The sequence below is a fragment of the Gobio gobio genome (genome assembly GCF_949357685.1).
Source record: "Gobio gobio genome assembly, chromosome: 22".
NCBI lineage: Eukaryota > Metazoa > Chordata > Actinopteri > Cypriniformes > Gobionidae > Gobio > Gobio gobio.
The window spans coordinates 11958491-11979928 of NC_137118.1; the positions used below are offsets into that span (position 1 = coordinate 11958491).

Here is a 21438-nt window from a genome sequence, read left to right on the forward strand (position 1 = left end):
TAGAGGTAGTCTTACATGGACATAGGAAAATTAAGACCTGTTTAAAATGATTTAAGACTTAGAACAGAATAATTCCACAAATTTAAGACTTTTTAAGGCCTAAAATTGTGATTTTTAAATTCTAGACTTTTTTAGACATTTTTAGACTTTTTAAGACCCAGCGGAAACCCTGATTATAGATAGTGAATACAGGGTTAGAATTTGTATACAGGGTTCCTACATATTTCCCATTAAAAAAAAAACACACTCAAATTTACTGTTAAAATGGATGTTCCTTTCTGAATCAGAATTTCTAAGTATGACATTTTGTTGCCAGATAATTGCCGTAAACTACTGTCTAGTATAGCTACTAGCTCAAACAAATCCATTAACACTAAAACCACAAAAAAGTGCATTAAAACTTGCAATGCTAAACAGTGAAATGTTATTAATTTAGTAAATTTTAACATTTAGTCAGGGCAATAGTCTGAAAGCATTTTTTTTTTTTTATACTTATCCAGACTTGGAAATTATTCAGATCAAATTCCATTCTTTTCCAAACTGTGTAGGAACCCTGTATATTTGTAAAAATCACAGTAAATTCTCAAAACTTACTACTTTTAGTGTTTTAAAAAAAACAAAAAACATTAATCTAAAAATAACTACAATGGAAGAGCAAGAGATGGTGTATGCGACACTCACCAGACAGGCAGAGTGGAACTTCTTTTTGCAGGTACGGCAAGCTTTCTTTGGCAGCGAGTAATTGGATCCATGAATGACAGAGAAGCAGATCATACAGTCCTCCACCCCCTCAAAACGCTTGTCAACATTGTTCTTCCACAGCGACAGACCCTCCAGAATACTGCCATTCTACCAAACACAACACATCATCTAAATCAGTTTGGGCAGTTTCAGTTATTATTCATATATTAAGCGAAAATCACTGTTACTCTAAAACACCAGTCCAACTGGGCCAATTCCAACCTAAAATGATAAGGCAACATTTACAGTGGCTTCAAAAAGTATCTGGACACTTCAAATCTAACAAAAGAATAAGATTTTTCAGAACCAAATTGTAAAATTAGGAAACTAAAAGTGCAATTTTGCATGTAGGAATATTTAGAGTGGAAAAAAACATATTCTGAGATATTAATATTCTTAAAATGTAAATTTCACAAAATGTTTCAATTCTTTTATAAACCATGTTCAAATTTTTTATAAATTAAATTATATTTATTAATTACTGATGCATTAAATTAATCAAAAAGTGTATTTAAATTTAATCTATATTTTTTCTTTCAAATAAATGCTGTTGTTTTGAACTTTCTATTCAAAGACTACCGTTTAAAAAAAAATATTAAGCAGCATAAATGTTTTCAACATTCATAATAATAAGAAATGTTTCTTGAGAAGTAAATCAGCAGATTCGAATGAATTCTGCAGGATCATGTGACACTGAAGACTTGAGTTATGATGCTGAACATTCAGCTTTGCCATCACAGGAATAAATTGCATTTTAAAATAGAAAACAATTATTTAAAAATGTAATAATATATTTCACAATATTAGTTTTCACTATGGGGGGAAAAAAAACATTAAACAAATTTTACTGACCCCAAACTTTTCAATTACAGTCTATAAAGGTTTATTTTTTATTCAACTAAATGTTATTACAAAACGGCTTAGATGGAGAACATTTATACTTCCTGTACCTGATGTGTGAGGTACGTGCTGAGCTGAAGCATCCAATTGCGCCACTGCTGAACGGCCACACCCACTCTCCGCCCACTCTCCACTAAGATAGACCCAAGAGGATAATTCTGAGGCAGCTGAATCACCAGCTCTATGAAGATATCATCGACAGAGTAAGTAGCGATCACCTCCCGGGTGGCAGAACGCGCTTTCACCTGTGAATACGAAACACATTAAATCACAATGCAAAAAAACACTTAATCTCCTTAACTAAACTTCCCACCCTGGCTCACCATCATGTTCTCAAAAGTCAGTGTGCTGGACTGCACAGAGGCGATCTCCTGCGCAGACAAAAAGCCGCTGACGTACTTGCTGGTGAATTTATCCACCGTGCTGAAGACGCGTTTCTCTTGGCTGTTCCACCACAGACGCACCATTGCGGGCAAGTCCTTCAGCGCACCATAGTACACGGAGCACGCCAGATGGGGAACCTCAAACTGCAGACCTTCAGTTTCTACAACACACACACACTTAGTGAGATGATCTCAGATGTAAGAGAAATGCATGAATGTTATAAATCATTGGAAGTCAACTGATAGGCTGCAGGTCTGTTCTGATTGTGGTCGCAAGGAAGCAAAAAACTTTCAAAAATTGTAGAAAATAAAATAAAAATGAAAAACAAACTTTAAAAAAAGATAAACATTAAAATTATTGCCATGACAACTAACTGAAATAAATGTTTAAATCCTAAAATGACAAAATAAAAGCTAAATAAAGACACTCAAATTTCAAAAGAACATAAATGTACTAAAACTTTCAAATAAAAATGAAAACTTATTAGAATTCAAAATATTAATAAATACTATAATAGCATATAAATAATACTAAATACAAACAATAAAATAACTGTGCCTAGTTATAATACTAAATAAATACATACATTTTTTTAATTAATCATTTAATTAAAATAATTTTAATTAATATATTTATTACATTTTAATGTGTGATTTCAGCATTTTTGTTCACAATAATTTTTGTAGAACAACAGTTAATTAAATGATCTGCAACATACTCTGGGGGGAGAGAGACAAACTCTCAGTGAAGAAGGTTTTTGGTTCTTTGCTTGAGGGTTCTGCTGACTGTCCGGGCACTGATGGGTTCTCTGGCATCAGACGGAACACGTGGAGCAGAAGTTTATGAAGAGAACGAGTCTTTTTCAAGTGCAGAGAGTACTGAGCTCGAAGCTGAAACACAAAAGACATGTCATCTTGCTTGCGTTACAAACAAGTACTGTGGCCATTCTTCACATTTACTCAGTATCAGAAAGGGCAGGGGAGATGAAAGTTTTGACATTATGACTCAATATTTCTGTCACAACGAATGGACATGTCTGAGAGGCCATTTAACCTCAAGAATGTCTCAGAAGTGTATCAGAAAGGATGAGGCAATGATTGACAGCTTTTTACAGAGCATTATAACTGATCATTTACTCACATGAGATGAAGAAGCCTTGAAGAATGTAAAGAGTAGTTTCCAGGACAGAAGATATCCCAGAATGCAGCAGTGTTCCATACTGAGGGCTTGCACCACTGCAAACTCGCCCACTTGCACACCACCTAGAATATTCTCCAGTAGCTCTTCTGTGGCAGAAAGGATGCTCATCAACGCGGCAGGAGGAGACCTGCGGGAAGTAACACAGTAAGTCAACCATAAAAAGAGGGAGGAAGGAAGGAACGAAGGAAGAAATAAATAAAGGGAGGGAGGGAGGGAAGGAAGGAAGGAAGGAAGGAAGGAAGGAAGGAAGGAAGGAAGGAAGGAAGGAAGGAAGGAAGGAAGGAAGGAAGGAAGGAAGGAAGGAAGGAAGGAAGGAAGGAAGGAAGGAAGGAAGGAAGGAAGGAAGGAAGGAAGGAAGGAAGGAAGGAAGGAAGGAAGGAAGGAAGGAAGGAAGGAAGGAAGGAAGGAAGGAAGGAAGGAAGGAAGGAAGGAAGGAAGGAAGGAAGGAAGGAAGGAAGGAAGGAAGGAAGGAAGGAAGGAAGGAAGGAAGGAAGGAAGGAAGGAAGGAAGGAAGGAAGGAAGGAAGGAAGGAAGGAAGGAAGGAAGGAAGGAAGGAAGGAAGGAAGGAAGGAAGGAAGGAAGGAAGGAAGGAAGGAAGGAAGGAAGGAAGGAAGGAAGGAAGGAAAGAAGGAAGGAAGGAAGGAAAGAAGGAAGGAAAGAAGGAAGGAAGGATCTTCTTCTCAAAATGGCTTCTATTTAGCAATAAAGTCTTTTGGGGACCAATGTACGTGTGTGTGTGGTTCAGATACCCTACATTGTGGGGACAAAATGTCACAACAAAGATGGCAATATCCAAAATCTTTGTCCTTGTGGGGACATTTTTTGGTCCCCATGAGGAAAACAGCTTATAAATTTTAAACAATGACGTTTTTTGAAAATGTAAAAATGCAGAAGGTTTTCTGTGATGGGTAGGTTTAGGGTTAGAATATACAGTTTGTACAGTATACAAATCCGTATGCCTATGGAAAGTCCCCATAAAACATGAAAACCCAACGTGTGTGTGTGTATATAAGCGCATCTTCATGTGTCTTACAAGCATGGTTCTTCTCCATCTTCGTCCTCAGATTTAGCGCTGGCACTCTCGCTGTCACTCTCTGGCAACAAAGGCATCACCCTGTAAGACACAAACACATCACTCACATTTCTCCTGAGGCGACTTGACGTCATCGCTGAGGCTCATTCAAGGGCTTGTAATGGACATAGCATTACAGCAACAGTACAGAGGAGATCTCAGCTAACCCCGTGGAATATAAAACTGTTTCTCTCCCAGAGGCTTGTACTCTCAATGAATCATATTTAATTAAAGCCAAAGCGGAACGCATTGTGGATTAAACTTCTTCCGTACAATATGACCTTAAGGCTATGCAAAAACTGGCCGTCCCAGGGAGTATTCATTTCAATTACATTTACAATTATGTTCTCGACAGACACTTTTAAAACCAAAGCAACTTACAGGAAAGTCCATTATAGCGTTTCTGCAGACGCTGCAGAACAGGTAGAAAACAAAGATAATGTCTAGGTGGTAAGACACATACTGACTCCTTAATGCGGTGTTCTACACTTAGCAAATCATTTTTTTCCCCTAAATCCAATTATAATGTTAAAAAAGTTTTCTTGCACCACAGAAAGTTGTAATTTAGTTTAACATGCCCATTTTCTGCCCTCTCGCTGACCCTTTAGTATTAAACAGGTTGTTTTTGCTACTGTACCTTTAAGACTTCGGTCATATGTAAATGTGCTCATGTTTGCTGATTATGTAAAAGGGCCTTTAGAGTACATCTACGTATTATGTTGAACTTAAAACAGCAAGTCTTCCATTATATGACCCATTTAAATGTCGATATTGTAAAGTTGGAGTAACGTAAGAGTTAAAGAGGGTAATAGAGTCTGTACTTGTGCAGGATGTGGTAGACAGCGAGCTGTAACGGGCGGGCTTTGAAGAGCAGCAGGGGCGAGAGGGTATTCAGCAGGGTCTGGAGGGGCTCTGGCAGACTGCTCCTTTGGTCTGCTACAAACCGAGGAGGGAGTTTATTCTGTGTGAGCAGCTCCACAGGGATGTAGGTAAGGGCCTCCCCTATCGCCCCCAACACCGGCAGGGGGAACAAAGGGTCATCCGGCTCTGTAAAATCCACTGAGACAAAAGTTGGACATTTTCAAGCAGTCTGTTAACCAAAAGACATCAGGTTTCCATTATACATCAAAAGTGTAAATGTGTTTTAATTACACTGTTTATATAAAAACAAATTAATAATTAATAACGAATTAATCTACAGAAAAAATATGTCAATTGTTACCTTACCATATACTGCCTTATCATTATAACATATGTAATTTCTCTATAAAATACTGTTAAATGTATGGTTTTGCAAGTCAAAAACTATGAATAAACCATACAATTTAGAGTATTTTGTGTTATTTAGGTAATATTTATTGCATTATTTTAGTGTCATGTGTGTTACCCTGATGATGTTTTGTCTTTGTGTGTACAAGTATTGGCCATGTTGGTAACAATTTACAATGTTAACATTAGTTAATGCATTAACTAATATGAACCAACAATGAGCAATATATATTTACAGTGTTTAACCTTTGTTGATGTTAATTAATAAAAATGTTTCGTTCACAGTGCATCAACTTATGACAACATATACAACTTTTGATCCTAAAAATATATGTTGAGATTAACATTAAGATTAATAAAGTGTCGCCGGAATGTTTTATGGAAAGGCCACTTATGATTCATCATGTGGCTTTCTATTGTTCCACCTGTATTGCTATCAGTACATTTTAAGGTAAAAAACAGATTATGGTAGCTCAAGTAGAGTGGAATATGAATTATCATTCAATGAAATATACAATCATAGGTTGTAAAATATACAGGCACCAATATGCCATCCTGTAATACTGGAAAGATTGTCACCATATTATTCATATTGTAACATAACGTTTGTTTACTGTAAATTTAATAACAATTTCCTGAAATATTTATATTTATACTACAATTCAAAAGTTTGTGTTTGGTAAGATTTTTTTTTAAATATATCACAGTTTTCATTATATTCCAAAATATTAAGCAGCACATCTGTTTTCAACATTGATAATAATAATAATAAACTTTTTTTTAGCATCAATTAAGTATATTAGAATTATTTTTAAGGATCATGTGACACTGAAGATACTTAAGATATAAAACAGTTCAATTATATAATTCAAATTAAATTATAATATTTCACTACTGTTTTTACAAACTTTGAACAGTAGTGTAAATATAAAGTCAGTAACACTATATTACAGTGTCCTGTTACACATGTACTTACCATACTAATAACAGTAAATTATGCATAATTACATGCAACTAACCCTAAACCCTAATCATAACCCTATAGTAAGTACATGTAGTTATTTAATATTACTAAGTACTTAAATGTATAATTAACAAAGACACCTTAGAATAAAGTGTAACCAAAAAGTAATTAAACCACAAACCAAACATAAAGGTTATTATTAAGGCGACTCACTGGGGATCTTAATAAGCAGTGGGAGCAGAAGGTTGTGAATTCCCTCCAAAAAGAACTCCTTCCACTCTGAGGTCAGCTCTGGAAGAAGTTGCTCCAGACCAGCAGAGGGCGATGTGAAAAACTCACTCAGCCTCACAATCAGCTCACAGTTTGCACACACAAACAGCTGTACCCAAGGATTCCAGAATACAGCGCTGTTCTCACTGGCGGTCTGAGAAAAAGACACAAATGACATTTGCTTAGGTTGTCGTCTGTAAGCAGCATGGTTCTCAGGGTAGGCGGGATTATTTATAAGATCAGCCATATGTGTCAAACATCTCAGATCTCATTTACACCTGGTGTTAAAATAAGATCTGTTTAAAATGCAGATTTGATTGTGCACTGGGGTAGAAAGACCTGGAAGGGACAGGGAGCGTGACACTCGGAGTCTGTATACTGCATATAAACAGTGTGAATGAAGATGGAAAGACAAATATCACCTCAAGCCATGCCAGCATTGAGCAGAGCAGAAGATCCCAATGAGTGTTTCCCAAGACTGTGGGAGAATGATCCACCATCCAGCACAGGAAGCGCATCATTTCTACTGCCAATGAGATCCCTGCGGCGGAAACCTTTCCAAGGTCACTGCAAAAGGACACAAAGAAAGGAGAATAGATTATTAGGCCCTGCATTATCTGAATGAATGTTTATAAAATAATACTGTAAAAACAATGAACTTGAATATTTTCTGTTGTTTTTTGGCATTTGTTTTATACTTGTACTTTATTACATATTAATTGTAAATTGAAATGTATAGTAAAAAGGGAATAAATATTTTTTGTTGGTTTGTCTTTTTTTTCTGAACGCAATCTAAGCCAAATGTTTATATGTTGTCATGTGTTTTTGAAGACAGCTATTATTTAACTATGCATTATTAATTTTATATTGTGTATTTTTTATTTAAAAGATATAGTAAAGAGATGCTTTTGTAGACTTTTCTGTTTTTCAGCATTAATGTTATTTTTTAAGTAAAATGCTTATATATTATTATTTCAAGTTGCTTTTGATAATCTAAAATTATGATAGCTTTTTATTACATATTCATGTTATTAACATATTTACACATTATTAATTTTATGTTTTGTATTCTTTATATGAAAGATTTAGTAAAGAAGATAGGAAAGAGTTTATTGATTTTCAGTTTTTCTGATAGCATTGTGAGCAAAGTGTTTATCTATTGTCATGTATCATTTCAAGTTGCATCATATTTGATGCGTCTAAAATTGCTATGATAACTGTTATTTTTATTATTGCTTGATTGTATATTTCAATTTAAGAAAGTAAAGAGGGGATTTTAAATATTTTTTTGTTGATTTTTCATTTTTTTACTTTTTTTATTTAAATTTAAAGACGTAATGACTGAGACAAATCAGACAATTATTTGTTATATTTAACAAATAAACTCATTCTGGGGTCCTTAGAACAATTAACGTCGCTAAATCGCTGTTTAGTTAGTCAAAGATGTGAACCTCTTTGTTCGAACAAAGGATCTTACAGTCATAACTGATGGTTCTCCAAGGTGTTTTCATAGCTTCATCCCTCTGTTCTGACCCGGTTCTTCAACCACTTTAACTTTACATATTACCCATGTATGTTTTTGTTTGCGTGTATGGGTTTCTGTTTAGTTTAGTTGTGTTCGTGATTTAGTTAATAAAACTTATGCACAATACATTTCTGGTTCTGACTCCCTGCCTGCATACAAATTGTCACTTAAATGATCGATTTTGGTTCACGCCCCTAAGCCCTGTATATGCGAAGGAAGAATTTTTTTTCTGTGGCCATGAAAAATACCCTTCTCTTAGAATTAATTAATAATCAATACTGAGTGTTCACCGGATGAACTGACTGATTGATTGTAATGTTAATGTAGCTACATTGTAAATCTCATTAACTGATTCAAATATTCATCATTACGGTAATCATAATGAATATTGAAGCAGGCTCGGATAACTCCACTCTTTAAGAAACCCACATTAAACTCTTCACTCATAGATAACTACAGACCTGTCTCTCTCTCCTTCCATTCATAGCAAAAACACTTGAACAAGTTGTTTTCAATCAGGTTTCATCTTTACTCTCACAGAATAACCAGCTGGACATCAACCAATCAGGTTTCAAAAGGGGCCACTCCACAGAGACTGCACTGTCGGTCACCGAAGCCGTGCGGATTGCAAAAGTTGATTCCAAATCATCAGTCCTTGTCCTCCTTGATCTATCTGCTGCCTTTGACACGGTCAATCATCAGATTCTTCTGTCCACCCTTTCATCACTGGGCATCACAGGGATTCCACTCCACTGGTTTGAGTCCTATATCACAGTTAGGTCTTTCAAGGTTGCCTGGAGAGGGGAGGAATCCAAAGCACATCAGCTGACCACAGGGGTTCCTCAGGGCTCAGTGCTTGGACCTCTCCTCTTCTCCATTTACACTACATTATTGGGACCCATCATACAGGCACATGGCTTCTCATACCACTGCTATGCTGATGACACTCAGCTCTACCTTTCATTCCAACCAGACGACCCCACAGTAGCTGCAAAAATCTCCAGCTGTCATGCGGACATCTCGGCATGGATGAAAAAACATCACCTGCAGCTCAACCTGGTAAAGACTGAACTGCTCGTCTTCCCGGCCAATCCGACAATACAACATGACTTCGCTATCCAGCTAGGTTAATCTCGGATCACCCCTTCAGGGTCGGTCAGAAACCTTGACGTAATCTTTGACGACCAGCTGTCCTTCAAAGACCACATTTCAAAGACAGCTCGCTCATGCAGGTTTGTGCTCCACAACATCAGGAAGATCAGACCTTTTCTAACAGAACATGCAACACAGCTTCTTGTCCAGGCCCTGGTCATTTCTAGGCTTGACTACTGCAATGCGCTTCTGGCTGGACTTCCATCATGTGCGATCAAAATGCTCCAAAATGCAGCAACACGTCTTATCTTCAACGAACCCAGAAGGGCGCACGTCACACCACTCTTCATCTCTCTGCACTGGCTACCATTCGCTGCTCGCATCAAGTTCAAGGCGGTTACGCTCGCTTACAGATCCACCACGAGCTCAGCTCCTGCATACTTTGACTCACTCCTGCAAGTCTACACCCCCACCAGAAGCCTTCGCTCAGCTAAGGAGCAACGACTTGTGGTACCATCACAAAGAGGCAGAAAATCCCTCTCCAGAACATTCACATTCACCGTCGTTCCCTGCTAGTCGAACGATCTTCCCACCTCCATCCAAATTGCAGAATCACTGACAACATTCAAACGACAGCTGAAAACTCACCTCTTCCGCGAGCACTTAACCTTATCTTAAAAAAATAAATAATAATCATTCCTTTTCCTTATTTCCCTTCCATTTTCCTCTACTTCTTCCATGCCCTAGTACGTGATGCTCTATGCAATGTCCAAAACTTAGTACTTCAGGCACTTTCTGTGTTTCGCTGCCTCCTCATGACGGATCGCTTCCTGTACTCCTCAGTTGTAAGTCACTTTGGATAAAAGCGTCTGCTAAATGCATAAATGTAAATGTAAATGAATAATCATGAGTTATGAATAATTATTAATTAATTATTAATATTTCCTCTTTGAGCTAATTCACTACATCATGACATAAGAAATCAAATTTGCTCTTTGAACCATTAAAAACCTCATTATAAACAATATTCAAGCTCCAAAAACAGCATGTTTTGATATTGGGTGACATGTGATGTCACAATATACACTTGCATATGCCTTTCTCCAGACCAAGACATTGACAAAAGTTTTACATCAACGCACCATAAGCTGCGTATATATTTTGTTTAAAAAACTTCATTAACATTATAAGTGAACCTCAAGGAACATATTAAACAAACAATCCATGTCATGACCCCTTTAAAATATATATATTTTTATCATTACTCTACTGTGCATTTTTTCTTCTACTGGAAAGATTCAATAAAATTGGCAACAAAAAAGATATGGAAAGAAGAGCAGAAAGGGACTGAGTCTTGAATCCTGCATCACCCACGAGCATCACGGCCACATCTGTGACATAATAAATACGACTGCCATTGCCGTCTTCCTCATTACAGAGATGCACATAGCTGAGGCATGGACTCACCTGTTGAAGAGGAACCACTCCTCTCTACTGTTCCTCCATTCGGCAATCGTAGCTATGACAGCCAGCAAGATCTCATCCTCCACATCTGTGTTGGCCTGCAGACAGCAGAGCAGCACGGCCAGACAGCCTCGCACACCTACGCACACAACATTACTCTTTCACATCAGTTAAGTGAGTGAGATTGGTGTTGCTCAGCCTATGTGACTCATCATGTGCTGTGTGGATATGATTTGAATCTCACTATCGATGCAGTCCTGCTCTCTGTCCTGCCAGTTAAGGAGCTCTGCAACACACAAGGCGATGATGGATTCTCTCTCCTCAGTGGCTAGAAATGGACACAGCGCCTGCACCGTACTCACACTGTGTTCTGAGAGGGGAAAGAAACTGACACAGACAAACAAGCCACAGAATTAGCAGGAACATCACAAACACCTTGCTGGTTAGGCTGACTTTCTCATCAAAACACTGTGCTGACAGCCAGCTGTGATCATGTGTATATGAATAAGTTGACTGGCTGAGGTTACTCCGGGTCCTTCTCACATCAGCGTATGCTGTTTAACACACTACTGCTGCTGCTGCAGCCTAGAGATACTACTAGAATTGTCTCAAAGGCCAGTGCTATGAGTATTGAACCAGCTATTACAGTTACAGACACTACAGTTCAAAAGTTAATACGATTATTTAAAGGAATTATTACTTTTATTCACCAAGGATGCATTAAATTGACCAAAATGTAACACTAAAGACATTTTTAAAGTTACAAAGATTTATATTTTAACTAAATGCTGTTCTTTTGAACTTTCTATCAAAGTGAGTATACAAAAAACAAAGAAAATTGCCTACCTTTCTACATTGCCGTATAAGCCTATGATGTCACTTGGGTCCATTTTGTTGTTCTGCATGTATTTTGCCAGAGATAGTGACCAGAGAGAGCCCTCTTCTTGTGACCTGTGATTTAAAAAAGGGTCTATAAATTAGGCTTATAAAACAAATTAAACATTTATACAAAATCTAGGTCCTAACTAATGAAAATTTGCAATTCTGAAAGAAAAGAAAAAAATACACATGAATGAGTTCACCTTGTGAAAAGCGTGTCTATAAGAGTGGTTTTGGTCAGGCTGTTGTTGTGGATTCTCTGCTCTAAACTCCAAGACTGCAGCAGTTTATGATATTCAGACACCATGAGGGGTGAGAGCTCCATTTCTTCACACCACTGAAGTCCATAGAAAATCTCTGAAACTACATAAAACAAATATTTGTAAAAACATATTTTTGTTGTAAAATAGTCTAAATTATTCTTTTATCAGGTTAAGAAAGGAAGCAAAAAATAAAGCAAGAAGGAAAGAAAGAAAGAAAGAAAGAAAGAAAGAAAGAAAGAAAGAAAGAAAGAAAGAAAGAAAGAAAGAAAGAAAGAGATTACCTGCCTGTAGCCTTAAGCCACAATATGTAATTTTTCAGCAATAGAGGTCGCTTATTCAAAACAAAGGTGTAGCTTGATGACGCCTTGATTTCTTTGAGTCTTTATTATGCCGCAGACAACTACTTCGGCTTTTTCTAGTCATGCGTATATGTGTGGTAACACAGCGCTGTTTTTTCATATTAGATACATTATTTGAGTGTGTTTAAAGTTATTTTATAATGTGGATTTAAACATTCGGGATAATGCAAGTACACAAGTCAACAAAATATATAACATTGTTCTAGTGGTTTTTGGATATTTTAAATCCAAAAATCTTACATATTGTGCCTTTAGTAATCTTGAAGAAATTGATTATCTTGCTCAGGTGTATCTGATTAGGGTTGGAGCTAAACTCTTCAGGACAGCGGCACTCCACCGCTGACCAACGTTGCACATCCCTGTGCTAGACAAATAAATGCGTCTCACCTATGTGATTGAGATCAGGAATTTCAGAGAAGTCTGCCTCCACCTGCTGGTCATCAGGTGAAGTTGCCGTGAGGATGACTCTGCCCAGTAATGCACTTACACACAGGTGTGTGGGAAGCCGGTTAGATACCCTGAACTTCCACGTGTCCATGCAGAGTGTTTCACCAGTGACTCTGAGGCGACCACACAGCAGAGGGTATCTCACCCACTGCAGAGATGCACGAAGAGAATTACATAAAAACAAAGACAAAGAAATAGTATGTTGAGGAAGTACTTTATATACTTCAATTATTTCCTCTCAAAATGTGTGAATGTCATTTGTAATTGGATGAGGACCTGAGGGGGCAGGGCCCGTCTAATGCGGCTCCACTCCTCTTCGGTAGGAGCAAGACTGCAGATAAACTGAGAGAGGAGACAGCTGGTCTTCTGGGCCGAGGCGATGGTCTGAGCTAGACTCTCCACAGCCTGCACCAAAACCTGCAGACTGACATCAATACAAGGAGAGATTTTGACAAGCTGTCGCATAATTCATTCAGTCATCCAAAGTTTTTTAAAAGCAAAAGAGCAACAGAATTTGGAGAAAGCACATTTATCTAAAGATGGTTAGAAAAGGCCAAACCTTTTGACAGTCAGTGGTGTGGTGAGCAACTGACTTTTAACCCAGAGAGCAATGTTGTGGAGGAGGGTGCCCTTTGTGACCCCTGCGCCCAGGTGACTGATCAATGATTGAATGCCCGCAGAGTAGGCGTGCTGAAGCTTCAGGAGAAGAGCATCTGCCGAAAAACACCCCACATGCATTTAAAAGAAATATGCACAAATGAGGAGACCATGTTTTGTAATATTTAAAGGTATTCAGAATATTAAGAAACTGTTAAAGCTGGGGGTTTTTTTCTGTAGTGTGGGGTTTCTACCTGAGAGGTGAGTGATGGTTTGGTCTTGTGCACAAAGCTGGAAAACAGTCATAAGCAGCTCCTCTGCAGACGCCAGCAGCAGGCAGCCCTTAACTGAAGAAAAGAAGGTGGCAGCCACATCAGAGATGAAAGTGACCAGCGGCTCCATGTTTCCGGCGTCAGACATGCCCTTTGCTTCTGACAGGGTGGCGTGAAGCTTGTCAATGATCTGCTCGACATACACCTTACCAATAAGAGGCTCTGCAGAGAGAAGAAAGGGTGAAATTGAATTATTTTCTTTGAATAAAACCACCCGTTAAGTCATTTAACACATTTAACTCCCATAATGAGACATCCACAACTGTTCAAACCTTTTTTATTAATGCTCTTATTCAGCAAGGATGCATTAAATTGATCAAAAATGACAGTAAAGACATTTATAATGTAACATAATATTTCTATTTCATAAAATTCGGCCTTTTTGAATTTTCTATCAAGAAAGAATCAAACTAATTAGGAATAAAACCTATTTAAACAATCCTGAAAACAAGTATCATGGTTTATACCACACCAAAAAACACAACTGTTACAGCACAACTGTTTGCAACATTGATAATATTAAGAAATGTTTCTTAAGCAGCAAATCAGCATATTAGAAAAATCATTAGGATCATGTGACACAAAAGAATGGAGTAATGATGCTGAAAATTCAGCTTTGCCATTACTGGATTAAATTACATATTAAAATAGAAAACAGTTATTATAAATTGTAATAATATTTCACAATATTACTGTTTTACTGAATTGCTACTGTTTAAATGTATGCAGCCTTGGTCAGCATGAGGCTTCAAGTGACTTCTTTCGAAAATATTTAAAAAATATTACCAACCCCAAACTTTTGGTAGTATATTTCTAGTAAATAAGGTCAATTTTGTCTTTAACTCCAAAATGTGAGAGATCAGGTGGTGGTTGTTGAGTAGTAAAGATATAAAGACTTACCATTATTGTGCTGCTGTGACAGAGCGAGGCTGATGAGAGGCCAGTTGTGTGCATGATGGGATGATGAAGAAGGAGATCCATGCAAACCCATCACACACAGCTCACCAGCTAGACCCACCAACCTCTCCCCTAACACGGGACCCCTCAGCCAGCCAATAAACACCTCCAAACGGACAGGATCTGCATATGCCTGGTGTCATGAAAGTCAAGAGAATATTTAGTACGTATTTTTTTATTTAAAAAAAACACTGTTAAATGTAAAGCTAAATGTAACGTAATTGAAAAGCCTCTTTAATAAAAACAGTTACCTTTTCAATAAGTTGAAGAGTCACGTTCCAATTCAAATCCCTCTGTTATGAAGAGACAAATTGATTATTGATGTTATATGTATTTAAATGACAGAAAAGGTCTCTTGGTAGACATATGTGAAGAAAAAGCTTAACATTTAATGAAAAATATTTGGGATCAGTAAAAAAAAATTCAACAGTTTTTGAAAGAAGTATCTTATGCTTATCAAGGATGCATTTATTTGAATATTATTACAAAATGTTATTAAAATAACAGTTTTCTATTTGAATATGTAGAAAACAGTCTGATAAATAGAAAGTATCCTTTGAATATAAATATATTTTGTAACTTTTGGTCAATTTAATGAATTCCAGCTAAAAAAAAATATTAATTATTTTTTTTATCTTACTGACCCCAAACTTTTTAACGGCAACATAAATATTATTTCTAGCAAATATAATCATGCATTACTAAAAATAAAAATGTATGTGAAGTCCGGTTAAGCAGAAAAAAAGCCATATTTGTTATAGGGTTATTTCACCCAAAAATGAAAATTCTGTCATTAATTACTTACCCTCATGTCGTTCAACACCCGTAAGACCTTTGTTCCTCTTCGGAACACAAATTAAGATATTTTTGTTGAAATCCAATGGCTCAGAACGGCCTCCATTGGCAGCAATGTAATTTGCACTCACAAGACCCATAAAAGGTACTAAAGACGTCGTTACAAAGTCCATCTCACTACAGTGGTTCTACAATAATTGTATGAAGTGACGAGAATAGTTTTTGTGTAAAAAAAAAAAGGAAAAAAATGTATTCAACAGGTGCTTGTCTTCCGTCTAGGCCTCATACGTGAACTCACGAAGCACCACGACGCATGCGCGAGAATAGAGCCGGCATTCTGACCTCGGAAGCGAGGAGCTTTGTTTACAAGCAGAGGAAGACGCACCATATTTAAGCTGTTGAATTCTACATTGATCGTGCTTTAGGTCTTGGCATAGTGCACAAAATGGGGCTAAAGTGTGTATTTCCTGGATGCCCAAACACCGGCTCTACGTCATATTCTCGTGCATGTGTCGTGGTGCTTTGTGAGTTCACATCAGAGGCCTAGACGGAAGACAAGCACCTGTTGAATAAAGTCGTTTTTTTTGTTGTTTTTTTGCACACAAAAAATATTCTTGTCGCTTCATAAAATTATTGTAGAACCACTGTAGTGAAATGGACTTTTTAACGACGTCTTTAGTACCTTTTATGGGTCTTGAGAGAGGAAATGTCATTGCTGCCAATGGAGGCGTTTCTGAGCCATCGGATTTCAACAAAAATATCTTCATTTGTGTTCCGAAGATGAACAAAGGTCTTACGGGTGTCGAACGACATGAGGGTAAGTAATTAAATGACAGAATTTAAATTTTTGGGTGAACTAACCCTTTAAGCCCTTTGTATAATCCCTGTAGCATCCCAATCCCTCCCAACTATGTGGGTCTCTTACACTGATGTGGTTGAGGATCAGTGTCTTGTCAGCACTGGAGCTGCAGCATTGCAGTGAACTGAAAACCATGTCCACCAGGAAGTCAGTGTCCTTCCTGCCATCCTGTTTTAACCATAAAGCCACTTTCTGCAGGAGGAAGCGGACAGCTGCGTTCTCAGCAAGCGGCCTGAGCTCTGACCCTATTTCAGGCTTCATTTCCTCCGGCCTCAGCAGCACCTGGAACACCTGAGGGCTCGGGAACGCCCCGAGCAGCTGAGACAAAAACCGCAGGTGCCTTTCCGACTCTCGTTCACTCACATACACCATATTGAGCTCCGCCAGCTGGCACACCAAATCCAGCAGGTGTCCATTTCTCAAGGGACAGTCTTGTTCCTCCACCGCTGGAGTTTCCCTCGAAGGTTCCTCCCCTTGGCCTCTTTCTTCCTGGTCTGTGAAGCGAATTTTCACAGTTTTCTTCTTCTTGGTCTGTTTACTGGCACTGTTCGGGTTATGCATAATCTGCAGGAGCGATGCAATGCCGTCAAGGGCGGTTTGCTCTGCCTCCTCGCGGTCCACGCAAGTTGTGCACAAACGACCCAGACCCTCCCAGAAGTCTGACAGCAGTCTTTGAAAGGTGGAAGCCTCTTTTCCAGCTGTCCGCTTTTCCCATGAAAGCAGCATATCCGAGACCTGAGGGAACAGAGGGCCCGTCTGCAGCGATGGGTTTCCCAGAGCTCGGTCAATCAATGGCAGGAGCTGTGGAGAGAGAGAAAGAGAGGGATCAATGCATTAGACATCAGCACGTTAAGAGAGATCTTTTCAATGTGACCCACAGACCTGTTCTGAGATCAGCATGTTCTGGATGCTTTTCTGCTCCTCCTCGTCTCCGGCGTTCTGCAGTATGATGAACCGCAGACATTCCATCGTGGCAAAAATGATGGCTGCACTCTCTGAGGGACTGGACGTGGCACGCTCACTTGACAATCTGGACCAAACATACCAAAACTGAGTGTAAAGATAATATAAAGCACAATAATTCATGCTATTTATTCTGAATTAAAAACATTTTGCATTCATAAAACTACACCCTCCTGTTTAAAGCTACAATATGTAATTTTTCGCTGCTAGAGGTCGCTTATTCAAAACAAAGGCGTAGCTTGATGACGCCTGGATTTCGTGGAGCTTTCATTATGCCGCAGACGAGCGCTTTGGCTTTTTCCGGTCATGCGTATGTGTGGTAACAACGCTGTTTTATCGTATTAGATACATTTGAGTGTGTTGAAAGTTATGTTATAATGCTTCTCTGTGCGTTTGCTCTGCGGCTACTATGAGACACTTGTTGCACACTGCAGCTAGATCGATATTAGGCATGGTAAAACATGGTTTTCATGGTAAATCAAGAAAAAAAGATTTAAACAAAATGACTAACTGTGTTGAGCTATATACCAATGATTCGTTTTCTGTCATTGACTGTATCCAAACAGTTGCTCACCTGTCAAATAAAATACAATATATTAAAGTGTCTTTGGTGTTTCCATAGTTTCTACAAAATAAAATTGGAAATTGAGGGTAATGCATGTATGATGTCATTGATAGGCGTCGCACGGACAAAGTCCGTGTCCTGGTTAAAGTGGCTTATTTATCTGGATTTAAAGTCAACTCAACAAAAGAAAATATATAACATTGTTCTAGTGGTTTTGGGATATTTTAATCCAAAAATCTTACATATTGTGCCTTTAATTCTAAGAGTCATGGGAGGACATATAACCTAAGCAGGTCATTCTGCCGCAATTACATGACTACATGAATTTATGACATTCTTTACCCCTGAATGACGGATGTGAGGAATGTCCTAGAGAACTCCAGGTCGGGCTGTGTGACCTCTGCTGGCAGTTTGCTTATAAACGGCAGCAGGTTTGGATGCAGAGATGTTGCAAGACCTCGACCTCCTTCGTTAAGAAGCACCCAGAGCTTCGGCATCACACCTTTCCTGGCACTGACATGCGTCCAACAGTTCTGCACAAGAGTTTACATGATGACAGTGAATTTGAATCACCAATGACAATAGACAACAGATAACGGTGCAATAAATTCTATTCTATTACAATGCAAAAGATTAACATTAATTTTAGAATGAATGTGGGTTTATGATAGAGCTGTAAAATGAGAGATGTCTTCATATTATACATTATTTTTGTTTATTTATCATTTAAAATACATTTGTATATAAATATGATTTATTTACACTACCGTTCAAAAGTTTGGGGTGTTTTTGAAAGTCTCTTACGCTCACCAAGGCTGCATTTATTTTGTGGCGGAAAAAAACTTTGAAAAAAAACTATTTTCAGCATCATTACTCCAGTCTTCAATGTCACATGATCCTTCAGAAATCATTCTAACATGCCGATTTGCTGTTCAAGAAACAATTATCATTAATTCAACAATTATTTTCAAATGTTGAAGAAGGTTGTACTGCTTAATGTTTTTGGGATACTTTGATAAATAAATAGACAATTCAAAAGAACAGCATTTATTTGAAATAGAAATCTTTTGTAAATCAAATTAATGGACCTCAATAAACCCGTCTCCGGCGTGATGAGTCCGATCTTTCGAATATTCCTATTTAATAATTGTTAAATCGATATGTCACCCTCAATAAACCCGTCTCCGGCGTGTTGTGTTCGATCATTCGAATATTCCGATCTAATATGACCCCTGACCTTTAAAGTTAATTGTTAATGTTAATTGGCCAGAGGAGAACTGGCACCCGACTGAGCCTGGTTTCTCCCAAGGTTTATTTTTCTCCATTAGGTCACCTGATGGGGTTTTGGTTTCCTTGCCACTGTCGCCTTTGGCTTGGCTTGCTCAGTTGGGGACACTAAATTTTCAACTAAATATACAAATAAATCTAACTAGTAAACTAAATTAACCATATAAACTAAATTACTGATCTAATGCCCACATTGTCACTGTATGATAATTGAAATGAGCTAGGTGACATCACCGTTTTCTCGGGAGCGGCTGTACTGCCAAATAAAATTCTGTTGCATTATTTTCCTGTTTAACACTGTGAAGCTGCTTTGAAACAATCTGCATTGTAAAAAGCACTATATAAATAAAGTTGTCTTGACTAATTAATAAAATTAATTAACATGTTGATTTATCTATTCATTTCTTTAATGTTTTTTTTTTAATCGTACTAACCCAAACTATTAAATGGTAGTGTTTATAATTTATATGAGTAATATAATTATATGAGTCTCACATCAACGCAGGATAGAATATGGAGGACCGCCTCCCACAGAGGGGGCAGCACCACCGGGTCTGTGTCGTCAATTGACAACAGCACAGCAGAACATGCTCGGGCTGCTTCTGCCTGGATCAGCTGGGGTGTGTTCTCACACATGGAGGCAATCAGCTCAAAGTACGCCCCTCGAACCTGGAACATACAAAAAACTATGAATACTATTGAAACACCTGATGTGAATCATAAAGAAATTATAAATAGCTTATAGATAGCTTATAAATAGTACAAAGCATATTGGCAATAGTTCACAGAAATGCTCTGTTATATTCTTTGTCGCCTTTGGCTTGGCTTGCTCAGCTGGGGACACTACATTTATTTGGATATTTAGTTGAAAATTGAATTACTAAACTAAATGATATACATCAACTTAATTACTGATCTGCCCACATATCTTAAAATATCTTAATTTGTGTTCCGAAGATGAACGAAGGTCTTGCGGGATTGGAATGGCATGAGGTTGAGTAATTAATGACAGAAATTTCATTTTGGGGTGAACTAACCCTTTAAGATACACCCTACACAAACTGAACATGCAGCTTACTTGTGGGCTCTTGTGTTTGCTGTACTTCCAGAATTTGCCCTGTGCGATGAGTTGGGTCAGTTGCTCATTCAGCAGCTCCCTGTCCTGCTCGGATAAAACACTCAGAAGTCTCTTCAGGGCCAGCAGAGAGCTGGTCAACAGACGGATGTACTTAGCCTCTCGCTCCTCCTCTGGCACACTCCTGCACACACACAAAAAAAAAAAATTAAAAAAAAAAAAAATATATATATATATATTCACAGAAATCACTGAAATTACACATTTAAACATAAATAAAATATATACGCAACATATAAACTAAAACGATTATAAATCATGAGGCGCACACAGCATATATTTTTAAAAAATATAATAAAATGACCAAGTAAAGCAAAACCAATGTCATGTGAGGTTAGTTCAGTACATATCATAAACTTACTGAGGGTCACTGAGAGTATTAGCCGTTTCTTTCAGCAAATTGTCTTGGAGAACCTGAAATCACAGAGGATATATGTAAAAACTGTAGCTAAGCAAAGATAACAAGCATCAAACATTTTGCATATGTGCCTAAGGCCCTGTTTACACCAGGTATTAAGATGCACTTTGGTTAATAGGATCACAAGTAGACGAGGGGGACGGAAACCCATTTACACCTGGTATTTTAATCCGACTCTTTTGTTCACTTTTTCAACCTTTTCTTGATTTCTTCTATGGGCAGGTAAACATATGGACTTTTTCTGATCTTTTCATCTAATCGACGAAATAAGCTCAATTTATATATGAAAATGACCAGAGAAAACAGAAAAACATATGGAGAGCCGTCGCTTTCGTTTCTGCTCTGACAGCCACAAGACCCCGCCGCACACGGTGAGTACGTGTTAGAAATCAGGAATGGTGAGAGAACATTATAGAGTATAGAGAGAACACTTGTTTTTCATCTTCAAGCCAAACTTGGGTCTCTAACCAAAGTTTAAATCCCGTCAGGCTAGCGCACTTCCCATAATGTTTACACATTAAGTCAGTAAGTGGAGAGTAGGAGGAGGCCTTTTGCGTCTGTACGAACACATTTGACCACATGAGCGTTTACACTACGAAAGCAATCCGGCCGAATGCGTTTTCAACTACCTGTGGAAATGGTCTAAAGTGAACAAGCTCAAAACATTTTAGACCCCATTAAGACCGGTATTTAGCGTCGTC

The 21438-nt window shown here is 37.9% G+C and overlaps 1 protein-coding gene across 1 annotated transcript in view; it reads right to left on the reverse strand.

Moving 5' to 3' along the window:
* Positions 1-21438, reverse strand: part of ltn1 (listerin E3 ubiquitin protein ligase 1) — a 31548-nt gene that overhangs the window by 4622 nt on the left and 5488 nt on the right. The window contains exons 5-29 of the mRNA XM_079803756.1: positions 20681-20733; positions 20263-20443; positions 19680-19853; positions 18240-18430; positions 17252-17399; positions 16436-17170; positions 14967-15008; positions 14659-14848; positions 13681-13920; positions 13389-13542; positions 13106-13253; positions 12770-12977; positions 11964-12123; positions 11728-11832; positions 11126-11268; positions 10885-11020; positions 7223-7367; positions 6744-6954; positions 5119-5356; positions 4259-4339; positions 3166-3352; positions 2744-2915; positions 1965-2185; positions 1692-1886; positions 682-849 (exon numbers count right to left, since the gene is read on the reverse strand). Coding sequence (XP_079659882.1) covers positions 682-849; positions 1692-1886; positions 1965-2185; positions 2744-2915; positions 3166-3352; positions 4259-4339; positions 5119-5356; positions 6744-6954; positions 7223-7367; positions 10885-11020; positions 11126-11268; positions 11728-11832; positions 11964-12123; positions 12770-12977; positions 13106-13253; positions 13389-13542; positions 13681-13920; positions 14659-14848; positions 14967-15008; positions 16436-17170; positions 17252-17399; positions 18240-18430; positions 19680-19853; positions 20263-20443; positions 20681-20733 — 4626 coding nt within the window. The remainder of the gene's footprint in view (positions 1-681; positions 850-1691; positions 1887-1964; positions 2186-2743; positions 2916-3165; positions 3353-4258; positions 4340-5118; positions 5357-6743; positions 6955-7222; positions 7368-10884; positions 11021-11125; positions 11269-11727; positions 11833-11963; positions 12124-12769; positions 12978-13105; positions 13254-13388; positions 13543-13680; positions 13921-14658; positions 14849-14966; positions 15009-16435; positions 17171-17251; positions 17400-18239; positions 18431-19679; positions 19854-20262; positions 20444-20680; positions 20734-21438) is intronic.